Source organism: Cyprinus carpio, chromosome B20, assembly GCF_018340385.1.
Source record: "Cyprinus carpio isolate SPL01 chromosome B20, ASM1834038v1, whole genome shotgun sequence".
In the NCBI taxonomy this organism is placed as follows: Eukaryota; Metazoa; Chordata; class Actinopteri; order Cypriniformes; family Cyprinidae; genus Cyprinus; species Cyprinus carpio.
The window spans coordinates 19,976,854-19,993,079 of NC_056616.1; the positions used below are offsets into that span (position 1 = coordinate 19,976,854).

Sequence of the window (16,226 nt, forward strand, 5' to 3'; positions counted from 1 at the left end):
TTCTTGCCAAGACATTTTTAGTTGTTTGTTTTTCTCTCTATAACATTCATTTGTTTATTAACATTCTTAGACTTGATTAATAATCTTCAGAAATTTGTCTTTTCTTATGGTTTTATATTTTTCTTAACAGCTTGGACGAGTGTCTGCAGATTATTTTCGTGCTTTCGTGCTTTTATTATTTTTTTTATTTTTTTTTTTTTTTTTTTTGGTTTGAGTGATTGTTGTCAGAATAATGTTCAGTAATATACTTCAGAATACAGTTGTTCAGTTAGGGTTGTGGCCTAGTACTCCACACACATTGAGCTGTTGTGCTCAAGCAGGAGATGCAGGTTTCAATCTCCCCCTCTCAATATTTTTTTTGTGTCCTGTCTATTTTGCCTCTGTCAATAAAAAGTGGGCAAAAGATTTTCTCATTGACTTAATTGTATTTTTCTACACTATAGGTAGAAGGCTAATGATCAAAATCTAGCTTTACATAAATCTCTGCTCTTTTGCATAACACCAAAAAGCCACATAACCTCAAACTAGTCATGCATTAGACATTCCCAGTCATTACAGTTACTGTTTGCCCTCTTTGCCCTTTCAGTCTAGTGTGGGTAGAGTCTGTCTGTATCATTATGACGGGTTTGTTTCATACATTTCAAATGATGATTTAAATGCCTCATTTATCAACTTTTCTGGTCAAGCTGCTTCAAGATGCGTCTTTTTACTGTCCAGCTTCCCGGTTGTTTAAAACTGGTGACTGTAACCTTTATGTTTGTGTAGGAGCTGGAGAAACCCTAGTAAGTGGGCAAAACCTGCAATCATGGGATCTTTTACTTTATGTCGTTCCAAACCCATATTTCTTTTGTGGAGAACAAAAATATATGTTGGCGTGCTCCCTGAGGCTATTACCACCGACAGACAAGACGACAAAAAAAAAAAAAATTAAATTTATATATATATATATATATATATATATATATATATATATAATATATATATATATATATATATATATATATATATATATATGTGTATATGTATATTGAAGAATGCTTTGGGAACCAAACAAACAAACTGACTCCTATTATACAGTATAGGGACAAAAAGACAAGAGACGGATTTCAGGTTTGAAATGACATGCGGGTGAGTAAATGGCAGAATTTACATTTTTGCAAATTTTTGCAACTGGTTCTTATGCTGTTAAACATTAAACATACCTTTGCTGTTTTTCCTCATCTACTTATGATGTTCTAAAAATGACTCAGGAGATGTTATCATATGCTCGTGGTCGTGCTAGTGTTGGCTGCTGGAACATACTGTTTCAAGAACCAAGTCAGCACTTCAGTGACCTAAATTGAAATTAGTGGGGGAATATAAGAACATTGTGTAGGACTACAAGTGTCAGTTGGTGTATCTGGGGCAAATTTAACACTGATTCACCAACTGTCACCCTTTCACGAGTGTTCTTGATGAGCACTAATGCTTTAGGGCTGTGTTAACATGAATAAAGCAGCTCACAAGAAGTTACAATAATTTTACAGCAGTATTAATAATATTAATGTTACTTCCTGTTAATTTCAACAGACACAAAAGTTAAAAAAAATAACATTATTAGTATTATAATTATTTATATTTATATTTTAAAATACAATTTATTCCTGTAATAGTAAAGATGAATTTTCAGCAGCCACTACTCCAGTCTTCAGTGTCACATGATCCCTCAGAAATAGTTCTAATAAGCTGATTTGCTGCTCAAGAAACATTTCTCTTTATTATCAGTGTTTACAATAGTTATTAAATATTTGGGTAATAGTAAATTCATAGTATATATATATATATATATTATATATATATATATATATATATATATATATATATATATATATATATATATATATATATATATATATTCATATTATAAAAAAACTTCAGTTACATTTGACAAATTAAATGCATCATTACTGAATAAATGTATTGTTAACTTACTTATACTTACAAAAACAAATTGTACTGACCCAAAACTTTTGAAAAGATTTTAACATTCCAAGTTTAAATAAATAAACATTAGTTAAAATATTAAAAAGTCTGCATTTATAAATCAACGTTAACCCAGATTAATAAATGAAATTTTTAAAAAACTAACGTTAACAAATTGAAGCTTACTCTAAGGAGTTAAGAGTCCTCGTGGGGGTTTATACGGAGGTTATGTTGTGTAACAAAATATAAGAATAATATGAATAACATGAATAATTTAAATTACAATTCAGAAGATTCAAAAAATGGAAAAGTTTTCCAAATTATTTTGTGAAAGTCTCCCTACATCAGTTGAGAAATGTAAAGATCTAGACACACTTAGATTAGACATCTTAAGTTTGTTATGTGCATGGCCACAATCAGACATGTATATGCATTCAATCACATGTATATGGGTCACTTTGCCTCACATTATCAGCAAAAAAACATTTTTCAGAACCCAATCAACATATCCTGTCAATCCTGTCAGGCTGCTGACCCATATAATATGCATCTCAGTGCACTGCTGGTGTACAGATTTGTTATTCAGAAGTCCTCTGATGTGTACTATATGTGGGAGAAACGTGAGCACGTGGGAGGGCACAGAATTAAGTGTCCAATTAAACATATAGTGAAACAGAAGAAGATCTAATGAACAGCCTTCTAGCCCAACTTTCAGATTACATGTGAAAAAAAAAGCTGATGAACTGATATCGCAAAAAGACATGCATTGCAGGTTGGTCTTCACTGTCTGTGAGTTCAATGATCTCAAGATGACTATCTATAGTATTCTAGATTTGTCTCTATCTACGTCAAGATCAGGAAGTTCGAGGCTTTCTTACCAGCCCATATAAATAGAAGATTAGACACAGGGCTCAGACACTTGCTGGACCAGCTCTGAAGAGTCATCAGGGAACTTACATTTTTATTCTGAAGATGCAGCTCTCATCGGTGAGTTTGTCACACCAATCAATTAAACTCTAATGATGTTGTTTTTTTATTTTAGCCAAGTGTAAGCAAGAAATAATCTACTTGAATAACCCAGTATATCTCAACAGAAATGTCATTGTCGTAAAATTTCTAAAGCGACCTAAAAAATGACTCATGAAGTTAGAGTTTTTGTTTAGGTAAATGAACAATATGAAAACAAACCGTTCAACCACTCTTGGTCTCCACCTCCTCAGGTTTTCAGAGCTGTGCTGCTGCTTTACCTGCTTGCCCTGTTATTAAATAGTGCTTTTTCTGAGAAAAAGTCTAAAAGAAAAAGAAAATCGTTGAGTCAAAAGAAAAGAAAGTGGGTAATCTTGGATCCATCTCTGAACCTCTCAGTGAATGTCCCCCCGTCTCCAAGCAGATCTTTGTCACCATGGACATATGAGTAAGTCTTTGATCTGATAAATCGTTGCTTTAATCTCACGTGTGTGATATGCAGAGGATCTTGTGTATCAAATACATGAATTGTTACAATCTGGAGTTGTTTTGAGTAGTTCGGCTAATTTTACTTTTTTTTATAATGGAAGTTTTATAAATATTTCCATTCAGAGAATCCTATGACAGTTCACGAATCCCATCCAAAATCTCTGAGGCAAAATGTGAAAAAACAGGCTGTTTAACCAAAGATGGAGAGGAAGACTTGGGACTGGAATCTAAACCCATCTACTACCAGATCAACGTCTTCAGGAGAGTGAAGACAAAAAAGGCTACGCACTACACCCTTCAGTGGGAGACTAAAATAATTAGTCTAGGCTGTACATGCGTCCAACCCGTCGTTGTGCGTCAGAATTAGTTCTGTACTCTTATTTTGTTGTATTAATCTGCTTATAGGTACATAAAACATCTGTGACGCTCTTTTGATCAGCTTTATATGCATTTTCATGATTAATAAAATATATTTTAACATTTTCTTTTAAGTTTTGCTTTATAATAGTCTGTTTCAGTGCAACAATTGTATGAATGATACAAGTTCAAATGCAAAAAAAAAAAAAAAAACTCAAATCTTTGGTTTAGTTAAGAGAAGCATTTATTTGGCTTGAACTAAAGAATTTAGTCATCTGGAAATTACAAACAGGGAGCATTTACATTCCATGTTCTCACACGATTAACAACAATTCTCAATGGCTCTTTTTTGATGCTGCAGACACCAACATCAAACTCCTTTGTCTTCATATAGAAAGAGTGAAATAAATGACTAGAATAAAGCTCAGCGACATGACAAAGCAAAGTGCACTATTCATATCAAAAACCATTTCCCAAATCCAAAGAGGATTTTTTTCTCACACCTGAGTGATATCATTCTTCATTTCTGAGATCCCACTATGTGTTTTCCTACTGATGAGCATCATAATACAAATATAATGATTGAAAAAAAGCTAAATTTGCTTCTGAGTTGTGCTTAAAGTGTCACTGTGCTCCACTTTTAATGTATCTGAGAGGGTTATGAGCTTTCGGATTTATAGACATCTAAAATGTTCTAATCTAATATTCATTTGATCATATTTTCACATTACATCGTCGCAACAGGAAATGTGATAGATAAACCTCTAGCCACCTGATTACTGATGCTTAATACTGAATATTGTATAGTCATGCCTGAGGTTCTATGAAACCCTATTGATTATTGAATATTAATATCAAACGATAATTAAAGAAGCTTGAGTAGATGGCACATGTTGTGAAAAAGGTGCTTTTGTGGTACTGTCTTTAGTGAAGAGTGACTTTAAGATGTAGGTTATGTTAACATAGTTATCTGTACTGGTTATGGAGGTTATATAAAGCATCTCTTCATCATTTTTTCTTCCTGTCCTCTTCATGTCATTTCTAAAGATCGGTTTGGTATATATTTATTCTTTTTCTCTGAAGCAGCCTTCTGGGCTCTACCAAGTAACGTACTCTCTGTGCACCTTGCATTGTCATCTAGACAATATCTTTCTGTTTTTAATAATATTAAGTCGTATTGATATTGTCAAACCCCACAAAAGCTTGGTGTGTTACAAATTGTCATTATCAATGTCCAATGTGTCCCCCTTTTTGAGATGTATTGGCTACCGTTTGATATATTTTCTCTTCACTGGTTTGATATTCCTTGACTATAGTCAAAGCAGTCTTCTACCGGCAGGCCTCCTCTTTCAGCTCTTTGTTCTTCCTCACCTCCTCTGCGTGTTTGTCCTAAATAGACACAAAAGAAAACTTACTCGACCTGTGTTCATGCATGCATTAGTGTGCCTGAGGGAAGCTAAATACAGCGGCACAAACAAACTGGAGAAACAAACAATCCACCCCTTTCTAATGCAATATTCATACTCATTCTATAATTAGACTGGGAAGGGACTGAGATGCACAAAAGCCAGGGACCCACTGAATGTGTAATTGTCACAAAAATTCGGGACACTTTATTATTATGATTATTTTATAATCTGTAAATATTTTTTAAATATATTTGAAATATAATATTTTATATTTTGTTCTATATATTATAAATACTACATATATTATTAGAGAAAATTTTACTTATATTAAGTAGATGCATTAAATTGAACAAAATAGACAGTAAAAACATTTATTTCTTCCATATTTCTTTTTAATTTTTTTAATGAAATTAAAAATGTTTCTTGAGCACTAAACCATGTGACACTTAAGACTGGAGTAATGGAAAATTCACAGGAATAAGTTACATTTTAAAATATTCTAAAATAGAAACTCATTATTTTAAATGGTAAAAATATATCAAAATATTACTATTTTTACTATTAACTATTACTGTTTTTATAAATTTTTACTATTTTAAAAAAATGATTAGATTTTAAATTAAATTTTAAAATATTCTGAAATAGAAAACAGTTCTTTCAAATGGTAATAATATTTAAAAAAATGTACTAGTTCTATTTTTTTTTTTTTTTTTTTAGATTTTTACTATTTTATTATTTAAAAATAAAAAAACAGCCTTGGTGGGCAAATATTATTTTGAATATTAACTACTACTATTTTTAAAAAAAAATTACTAAAAAAAAAAAAAAAAAAAAAAGACAGACTTGGTAGTAAGATACTTTTTGCTTTTTTTTTTTTTTTTTTTTTTTTTTTTTTTTAATCCTATAAAACCCAAACATTGGATTGGTAGTGAATTTATATGAAAAATTATATGTATGACGGTAAAATAAAATAAAAAAGTTTCCATATTTGATTGTAATTATATTTTTTAAAAGTAACAACGTTCTTAGTAAAGTTGAATGCTTTAGCTAAACATAGTCAAATGAAAAACATTTTCATTAGAAATGATCTTTAAATCATTTATTTTTATTGTTTAAAAAAATTAAGCAATTCACATTGACTAAGTGCTGTAATAATCCCTTTCAGTTAGTTCGTACCTTTTCCTGTAGTCTCTCCAGCATGGCGGCAAGTAAAGCCTCACGGTTCTCTTTGTTGGCCTCCATCTTCTGCTCCAACTTTTCTTTAGCGTTCTTAATGAAGTTGTTGTTCTCCTCAAAGGCCTTCTGGATGACCTCTCTCTCATGCTCCCTCTTCTCTGCAAGATGCTTTAACATCTCAGCCTCCTGAAACTGGAGAGAAGAATACTGTTTCAGCATCAAAATCAGACCAAAGAGAGGGATTGTTTGGGTGTTTATTTTGGGTGTAAATTCCAACCTTCCGCCTCTCCTCAGCGGCTTCCAGTTTCTTCTGGATCTCCTCCAGAGAGGGGTCCTTACGCTGGGGCATAGATGTGTTAAGCTCAGGCATGCCGTCAAAAGAGGGGGGTTTCAGGATCACCTCAAATGCTTGGCCCGAGGCTCGCTTGTTCAGCTCAATGACCTCCATATCTTTGATCACACACCAGTTGAGATCCACTGCATCTTCAAGAATGAGCACACATAGAGTACTGTGAGAATCTGTATTATATGTATGCTCATTGTATTATAGTGGTAGAGATGTGTCTTTAAAGTATAAATACCAATGAGTAATGTTTTGTTATTTACCCTCAGCCTTGTATGTGGGTTTTTCTGCAGGGTTTGAGTTGATGCAGGAGCACAAAAGTGACACTAGAGGGAGCTCCTTCACCTTGTCTCGATATGCTGTGCGGAGAAACGTTAAAAATACCTTGTAAACATGAACAAACGCTTGCATTCTGTCAAAGATCTTGATCATACTTGATTTACATGCAGAAAATTAGACAATTTAAAAGTAATTAACTAATTTAAAGCAGCTGTAGGCGATTTTTAACATGAAATGTCTCAAATAAATTAATCAGGTCAAGTAAAGCGCTAGTAGCCTACAATATTTCGAACAATAGAGCAAGATTATGGGTTCGATTCCCATGGAACTGAATACAGTTATCTTGAATACAATGTAAGTTGCATAGGATAAAAGCATCTGTGACATGCTTAAATGTAAACAGAACAACAGAATCGCTTTTCAATCGCTTTTTGTAGGCTAATAAAAAGCACATTAGCCAAGTAGAAAACTTTAAGGCGGCTCTTTCACAAAATCAACCAATGATGTGATTATTGGGGTGGAACTATATGTTTGCTTGACCAATGGGAGTTTGGGGGAGTGTTTAGGAAACCTGCTTGGAAACAAGTTAATTTCAATAAATTACTTGTATTTCAGTATAACAGTATAATATATAGAACGTAAAAAATATGCTTAAAAATAATGCATGATATTTGTTTCTCTGGAGATAAAAAACAGAACCTGCTGAGCTCTCTCTTGGATATATTATTATATTTGTACAAAATTCGCAAACAAAATTACTTTTTGAAATTATATTTTAGGTTAATCATGATAGAATTTTAATATAAAATGTAAAATTTGTTCCTCCTATTTCTAAAACTCTTGTGTTAACATTTCAGCTTAAGTACAAGAGAAAAAAATCATGGCCTGCAGGAGGGCCTTCAAATACTGAATTTGATTATGGAGGCTTTGGAGTTTGGGAATCAGGGAGGACTTTTGTAGCTTACCTGCCAAGGTCATGTTTATGCAGTATTGTGTGTAGTTTACAACTCTTCACTCTGTCCTGTTTAGAGAGAGAAAGAGAGGATTAGGAAGGTGTGCTTTTAGTCCTGCACAAGGATAAAACACTCTGGCCTAGTAAATGTTTTGAAACATAAGAATTATTAACCATTGATTAAAATAATACAGTAGATTTAAAAAAAAAAAGTCAAATGCAGATCCATTATGCATGAGATATCTGAAAGGAGCTTGTTGTGTTGTGATGTGGCGGGACACTTGGTGAGAGAGGAGCATGAATTCAGATGAGGAGCAGCAGGGAGTGTCACGCATAATCTCTGTATTGTTACTCTGCCTCAAAGCAGCCACTTATCAGAAAAAAAAACTATTTTAGAAAACAATAAACATTAAACATTACATAAATCCTAAAACCATGAGCAAAACTGACATATAAGCTTATGGAGAGACACCACAAAGAGAAAAGCATTGCCCTGCCCTGTTCATACATTAACACACACTATTTATCCAAACACCGGCATGTATAGGTGCTTTTCAGTTACTGTATTTGTCACTATATTCTCACATCTCTGTTACAAAACAAACTGATATGACAGCTTTACATAATTGTTGCCCAAAATGGCAAATACCCATAATGTCAGGTTAAACACATGTACAAATACACTCTCAAATGACTACATTAATATGAAACACAATAAAAATTTATAAAGTCCATCCCTAATCACTGCAGTCAGTGCTTATGTGTGCAAAATGTTGTTTACTGACTCTTGCCTTGAAATGACATAATCTAGTGCACTCTTGAATTATGTCATCTTTTAACACATCGCTGCGTATACACACATATTCAGATACATTTGCAATACATTCCCATTTTCATGCATATAAAGTTGCTTCGCATACATTATAGATGGCAGACAGAGCATGCTATAAGTCCCCTCTAGACCTCTGGTGCGGCACATTTAGTCTTAACTCAAAGGTAACCTTTTTCATTTTAATAATCAATGCAAGTCAAATCACAAAAACATCAGAGCAAAGCAGGTCTCCTCTCATTTGATTTTGTGATGCACACACTTACCTTTTCTTCTTGATGAGGTGTTGTCCCTATCTCCCCCCTCTCTCTCTTTCGGTCTCTTTCTCTCTCCCTGGTATCCTCTTTTTCACCTCCCTCTCTTTTGCTCTGTGCCTGCTGCTCCTCGGATACAAGAGCTCAGCAGCATCAGCAGCAGCACCCCTCCTACCGCATGACATCATCTTCCAGTGCTGCTATTGGACGAGGTGAGTGGCAGAGCGTGGCGGACCAGCGTTTCTCCATCACTGTGAAGGACAGGGGGTGTTAACTCTTTGTGCTTTACTGCAGATGTCCATGCAAAATAAAGGAGAATAATAATACAACAAAAGCAAAAACAAAACTGTATAACAAAACTATATAACAAAAATATAAATTACATTTTATCTTTTTAAAATATATTATATCTCCTGATTCTGGATAAGTGGTTTGGAGAATGTATTTTATTATATTATGACAAATAATAAAAATATGATTTTTTTATTTATTTAGAACAGACGTTGCTCTACCGTACTTTATCCTGCAAAATAAATTATATCCCCACCTGTGTTTTACAGAACAGTTATATTATATTATATTATATTATATTATATTATATTATATTATATTATATTATATTATGCATTTTTATTATATTGTGTTATATGTTATACAAATATATATTATATATTAATATGTTAATTATATATATATATATATATATATATATATATATATATATATATATATATATATATATATATATATATATATATATATATATTATTTATTATATAAAATTAATATTTTCAAAATATATCATATCCCCTGCTTCTGGATAAGTGATTTAGATATTATATTATTATATTATATTATATTATATTATATTATATTATATTATATTATATTATATTATATTATATTATATTATGACACGTAATAAAAATGTTCAGACATTGCTCTACTTCGTAGTTTGTACTTTATAGAACGAAGTTATATTATATTATATTATATTATATTATTATACCCTGTATTTTCATAATGCATAAACTGCATGTGTCACATTTGTGAAGCACCACTTCTGCTACAGAACTCTATAGCCATCCTACAGTATTTAATGAGAAGAAGAGAAGAGAAGAAGAGAAGAAGAGAAGAGAAGAAGACAAAAAAATGAAGGGATGTCAGGAAGCTAGAAGGTCTAAATACATTTATTAGGGAGTGATGGACTCAAGCAAGGGGTGTGTCTCTGTACCGTACTGCAATTTAATACTAGCCAAATTGCTCTGACAGGAACAAGAACGATCTTTAGTCAGCCAGTGCTCCTGATCTAATGACTGAAACACTGACTGGAAAGAGAGAGAGACATCAGCACAATAAGACATGTGATGATATCATTTAGGCATCAGTCCAATGCTGCTAATCATTTGTAAAGAAAATATTTTGTATTAATTAGACAAAGTCAAATCAAAAGCTGTTTTACAAGTGGTCTCAGACTTTCGGACCCGAATATCTTCACAACATGCCACACCACTTAGAATCTGGACCCCAGAGACTCATGTGCTTCTGCATGTGTCTCCAGGTGCTGTCTGTGTATTGATCTTAGGGGAAGGGAACAGTGGAAGCATAATGAAGAAAAACCCTAATCAAATCCCACTGAGGTGTGACAGAAATTACACAGTTACTGGAAGCACAGTCTCCCTCTCTCAGCACTGCACACATTCACTGTAAATTGCTTGGGATTAAAAACACCTTCTCTTTTGTATTGAAATATCCAATATTCTGCCCACTACTGTACATTTCAGCCTATTAAAATCATATCAACACACTCCTTTTATGGTGTACTCCAAAACAAAGCATGACTCACTAAGGTAGAGCTGTGAATATCTAATCTGACATCATCCCGTGCCTTTTGATGACTTCACCCACATCTATTGATTCTACTTGACCAATTTGATAGCATCTTTTAATCCAATTGCAGTGGCTTTCAGTTAATTATTAAATTTTTCATTGTTTACAGTTTTCATAGTCAGCTAAACCACATTTCTCTGACCTACTTCAAAACTCTACTCAGTCTGGTAATTTCTTCTGGCTAGGATGTTTTTTTTTTTTTTTCTCTTTCCCTGCAGTGTTTAGGTTGAGATCCCTAATCAGAGAAATGACACCGGTCATGTAATGGGACTGGACAGCAGTGGACATCGAGTGAGAGAGAAAGAGAGGGAGAAAGACTGAAAGGATAAGATTAAAGGACAGGAAATGGATTTTTATTTCCTTAGAGATTTGTAATTAAAATGGGGGATGTTAATGCATACTTAATGTGCCTTTTCTTTTGATCTTTACCCAGGCTATAAACAAAGCTGGAGACTATGAAAGCGAAGAGTATTTGCAAAAAAAACCTATCCCAAATAACGCATTTTTTATTTGAAAAATGTGAGACGTGGGCAGTGGAATGACAAAAAAAGTAAAGTCTCAAGACATTTTTTTTTTTAAAAGTGACACTAGCTATAATGATAACAATACATACCACAACTATAATGATAAGTGCAACAGTCAAATGCATCCATCTAGTGTGTGCAAACATAGAAAACAATGTAAAAGTAGTGCAGTGGAATGGAAAAATTAGTTATGTGTGAACAGCCACTAGGAAATTTTTACACTATTAACCATCCCCTCCATCCCATGTTTTTACCACTTTTGGACCTGTTGACATGCCAGATGCTCTCTTCTCTCATCTCAGGCTTGTTGCCATGGATACAGTCTTGCACCATCTACAACTGTCTGAAAATTATTGACAGCTTTGAATTATTGCCAGCTTTGCTACAGAGTTTTAAATGTCTGAAATCACCAAACCGACCGGAAACTTTTCAAAGTTAATTCTGGGCCCAACACAAACATCAGCCTATTTGTTTCAGTTGCGGTTGAACCCAATGTACAGCATAATGAAAACTAATTATACTGATTATATCAAATATCTAATTATATCAAACTAATTAAAAAGGTCACATAGACCTGGAATTTATTAAATCTGAGCCATTTACTTTAAGAGTGGTTAACCTCAGATAAAGTGGAATTCTTTGCTTTTTCTACTATCCCTGTTCTGCAGATAAGAAGGTAATTTCTGTTGCGACAAAGCAGAATTTCCAACAGGAATATGAATAATCGCCTATGCTACACAGTCTGAATGCCAGTTTTTGAGACATTTAGACATGAAAAGGAATTAAATGCCTTATATAGTAGTTTCACAACACTTTTTCCAGATGTTCAATATGACTTCCTCCTGTCTGTGACTTAACATGAAGGTGGTCTGGAAATGCCCCACTACTCACATAAAATGGCTTACAGGGGAATTAAGTTCTTATGGGTCACTGCCTAAGGTCATAGTTTATGGGCGAATTGAATTGCATTCAAGAATGAAATGTTTATAGACAGGATCTCCTCAAGTTCCTTCAGATCTCTCTTGATCTCTCTAAATCAAATGTCATAATTCATAATTCATAATTCCTTATTGTTCAGAGGGCGTATTTTGTTTAGAATGCCCAGAACTGACAAAAATGGGGGTGGTAGATGATGATGGGTAATTCAGCAGCTTGTGTTTCATGTCCCCATCATGTCAGATACCAGACGGGCAGGAGATCTGCAGACTGCAAGCATCATGTCCAGCCCAGGCCTTGATGTTTCCACTCTGCCAGCTTGGATCACAGCTCCCCCTTCTCCCACTCTGTCACTCATTGATGACACTGGAAGTCTGGAAAAACATGCACCTCTTGCACATATATCATACCATTTTATTTCCCAAAGACAAAAACATAGCATTTATAAGCCAGATTTCTATTTCAAATTAAAGCTTTTTTTATGCCTTTCTTTTGATCAAAGAATCAGTGAAAAAATGAATCAGTTTCCAAAAATATAATAATATTATAATATTATTACAAATAATAGTTTTAGAATGATTTCTGATGGCTCATGTGACACTGAAGCCTGGAGTAATGGTTGCTGAAAATTCAGCTTTGCCATTTCAGAAATAAATTACATATTAAAAAAGAAAACAGTTGTTTTAAATTATAATAATATTTCAGAATATTGCTGTTTTATTATCTACTTATTATAAATATTATAATAAGTAGATTAATATTATACTATCCCTAATATTATGAATACATAAATAAATAAATCTTGAATCTACATATAGTATAATTTTTTTTGTGCTTCTGCAACTAAAGCATTTTTTTCTTAATTTCTTTCTTTAATTAAATTAAAGATTAATTAAATTATATATATATTCATAAAGTTAATTGCAATTGTGTTAATTGCTAGTGCCTCACTGATCATCTGGGCACCTCCTGCAGAGCTTCAGTCGCGCTCCTGAAAATCTGTCTCCCCCTAGTGGAGAAAAACAACATGATACATCTTTGACTACTACTGAACTGTCCCAGTCATTAAAGAGCTTAGTTTGGTAGGTTGAGAGTAACAAATTCATTAAATACCACTTTCAGGTCACCATTTAGTGATTTTTGTTTTTCTTTTTTGATCTTTTATTTGCAGTCAGCTTTTCAGTGACAGAACAAAAGTACAGCACTCTAACAAAGAGCAATGGAGTTCCAGAGAAAAGAGAGAGCATTGTTGAATACAACCAGAGTAACTCCACCCGCAGACTTCCATAGAATCTTAACTGAAATGTCATAAGGGCCACCGCAGTGGGTGACCGTGAACAATGCACCACCCTGTGACAGCTTCCCTCTCTGTGTCTCAAGAGACTCTAATCAGCAGGGTTGCAGGTCTCAGTTTTACCAATAAGACAGAAGTATCTGCCTATTTTGTAAAAATAAAGCATATTATCACACCTATTAGGCCAGACAATAATATCATATGTTTGATCCTGTTATTGGATGAAACTGATTTAAGAAGCTGATAAGAAATGCTTTTAGAAAAAGTCTCTTAAGCTCACAGAGGTTGCATTTCTTTGATAAAATAATACAGCAAATATTGTGAAATATTTTTATAACTTAAAATAACTGTTTTCTATTTTAATATATTTTACAATATAATTTATTCCTGTGATGGCAAAGCTGAATTTTCAGCAGTTTCTCCTTCCACACAGTCCTTCAGAAATCTAATATGCTGATTTAATGCTAAAGAAACATTTCTCATTATCATCAATATTGAAAATGGGGGTGAATTTAAATAACTGTCCAATTCTTGAAACTTTTTTCACCGTAAGCAAGAACAGAAGCAGATCATATTGTTACTTGACACAGTGGATCTCTTTTGGGGTTCAGGTAGCTCGGTTCACCCTCAAGACTCGTGACACTGCCCTCTTGATCAGGGTTAATAGAATCCAGGTCTTATACTTCATTCCAAAGCTTTTGTGTGAAATCTGATCATTTCAGCCTGAGGTCTAAAGTGTGTGTGTGTATGTGTTTTGTGTAACAAGACTCCCACACACTAAATCATATAAGATGTAACCCTCTTCCATTGTTCAGGTTGCGGCCCAGTGATAACAGGAATGGACAGGAAGGGAAAACCAAAACCATACAAAGTCCAAAAAGACTCCTTTTCTGTCCAAAAATATTTTTTTTTACTGTTTGTGGAAACTGTTCATCCTTACTTAAGAATTCTCTACAGGAAGTCAAAGGAGGAGAGCAGTTTTAACAAAAACAGAAAGGAAACTAATTGTCTGCTGGATGTTCTGTACATCTTGTAAGTTGCAAATAACTTAAAATGCATACCTTATTTTATTAATTGCTTGGCACCTTATAATTATACCTTATTTGGCATGGTTATATTTTATTCTAATTTGTACTTTATTTGTCATTATTTGTTTTGTATAACAATGCTTAATGTAAATGTAAACATAAGTGCTGTCAAATAATTAATCGCAATTAATCACATCCAAAATAAAAGTTTGTATACATAATATGTGTGTCTACTTTGGATATTTATAATGTATATATAAATACACACACATACATGTATATATTTAAGAAAAAAAAGTAAACTTTTATTTATGTGATTAATTGTGTGACAGCACTAAAACATGCAACAATTGACTAAAATAAAACTAAAATTGTGATCTTAGTTTAGTTTTAGTTTATAATAAAATTGTATTATGCTACTGGTTGGCAGGATGTTGACCAAAATCTTATATCATGATATGACTCATTTTTATTATATAGCTTTTTTTCATTCACAGTTACATTTATCATATCATAATGTTACAGTTATTCATCTTAGCTGAATGTAACATCAGCCTTTGTGTGCTTCTAGTTTGCTTGTGTTATAAATTTAATTGACTCGGGTAATGGCTGCTAATATGTCTGGAATATAATTTGGAATAAATAAGCAAATGCTAAAAGCCTAACAATTATTCCTGCTCTCCACTGCTTGCATCATGAAAGAGCATCAAGGATCTCTCTACTTGCTAAGTAACTTTGATAATTGAAGCTGTGTATGAATAATAGATTAAGCAAGGCAACTGCTGAGTTCACTGTAAACTAGGCTATATAAAAATGCTGAGTTCACTGTAAACTAAGAAGACTGACACAGGCTCCTTATCTCATTCAGCCTAATGGCAGCAGAGATATCCTGCTATAATTTACTCAGATGAATATCATTTTTGCCTGCAGGTCCGCTGTACAAAGTCTTTTTGGCAGAGTGAAGCAGGAACCCCAATCTCAATCTTTAAATTTAATCTGTAATCACGTACACTGTTGTCTTGTCTGGATCCTTTTTGTCCTTTTGAGGATATATAAGACAGGAAGTTCCTAATTGAGATGGAAGTAAATTGGTCAACTCATTACCACATCTGTATTCTGTGCAGACGGTTGACGGATCTCATTGACTAGATACGAGAGCAAAGCAAGACGTTTAGAGAGATTATAGGGAGGGACAGGAAACTCATGGAGTACAGGAGCCATGCAGCCAGTATAATTTGACCTATCTATGACATACAGATGTTGCATGCAATGGTCTGCCAACGCTCCTTAATGGATAAACTACAGTATGTAATGAATCTGAAAACACATCAAGTCTACATTTGAATCATAGCCCTTACCATTTTAATTAATTATATAAACCCTAGGGTTGGGCGATATGACCAAAGTCTTATATCATGAAATGAGTAACTTATTTCACAATAACAATATATATATAACAATATAGTTATAAACAAGAAATGCTACATACATTGTATATAAAGTATAGGCCTATAAAGCAGCAAAAATAACTCAACACT

At 33.3% G+C, this 16,226-nt stretch overlaps 2 protein-coding genes across 2 annotated transcripts; one reads left to right on the top strand and one right to left on the bottom strand.

The window, feature by feature from the left end:
* Positions 1-2,366: 2,366 nt before the first annotated feature.
* LOC109053394 (interleukin-17F-like) lies at positions 2,367-3,847 on the top strand. Its single transcript, XM_042746881.1, has 3 exons — positions 2,367-2,949; positions 3,183-3,376; positions 3,541-3,847. Exons 1-3 carry the CDS (start codon positions 2,935-2,937, stop codon positions 3,782-3,784), a joined length of 453 nt encoding a protein of 150 aa, XP_042602815.1. The 5' UTR covers positions 2,367-2,934; the 3' UTR covers positions 3,785-3,847.
* Positions 3,848-4,000: 153 nt separating this feature from the next.
* On the bottom strand, positions 4,001-9,180 carry LOC109095636 (stathmin-4-like). The gene is made up of 6 exons (XM_042746880.1): positions 9,029-9,180; positions 7,947-8,002; positions 6,966-7,061; positions 6,637-6,842; positions 6,360-6,551; positions 4,001-5,163 (listed from the first exon to the last, which is right to left on the bottom strand). Exons 2-6 carry the CDS (start codon positions 7,957-7,959, stop codon positions 5,104-5,106), a joined length of 567 nt encoding a protein of 188 aa, XP_042602814.1. The 5' UTR covers positions 7,960-8,002; positions 9,029-9,180; the 3' UTR covers positions 4,001-5,103.
* Positions 9,181-16,226: the final 7,046 nt, after the last annotated feature.

Coding starts and splice junctions, on each gene's coding strand:
- LOC109053394 (XM_042746881.1), top strand. Junction 3,377..3,540: donor TTGTCACCATGGACATATGA/GTAAGTCTTTGA, acceptor ATTTCCATTCAG/AGAATCCTATGACAGTTCAC.
- LOC109095636 (XM_042746880.1), bottom strand. Junction 6,843..6,965: donor ACCCACATACAAGGCTGAGG/GTAAATAACAAA, acceptor TCATTCTTGAAG/ATGCAGTGGATCTCAACTGG. Junction 5,164..6,359: donor TGGAGAGACTACAGGAAAAG/GTACGAACTAAC, acceptor GTGTCTATTTAG/GACAAACACGCAGAGGAGGT.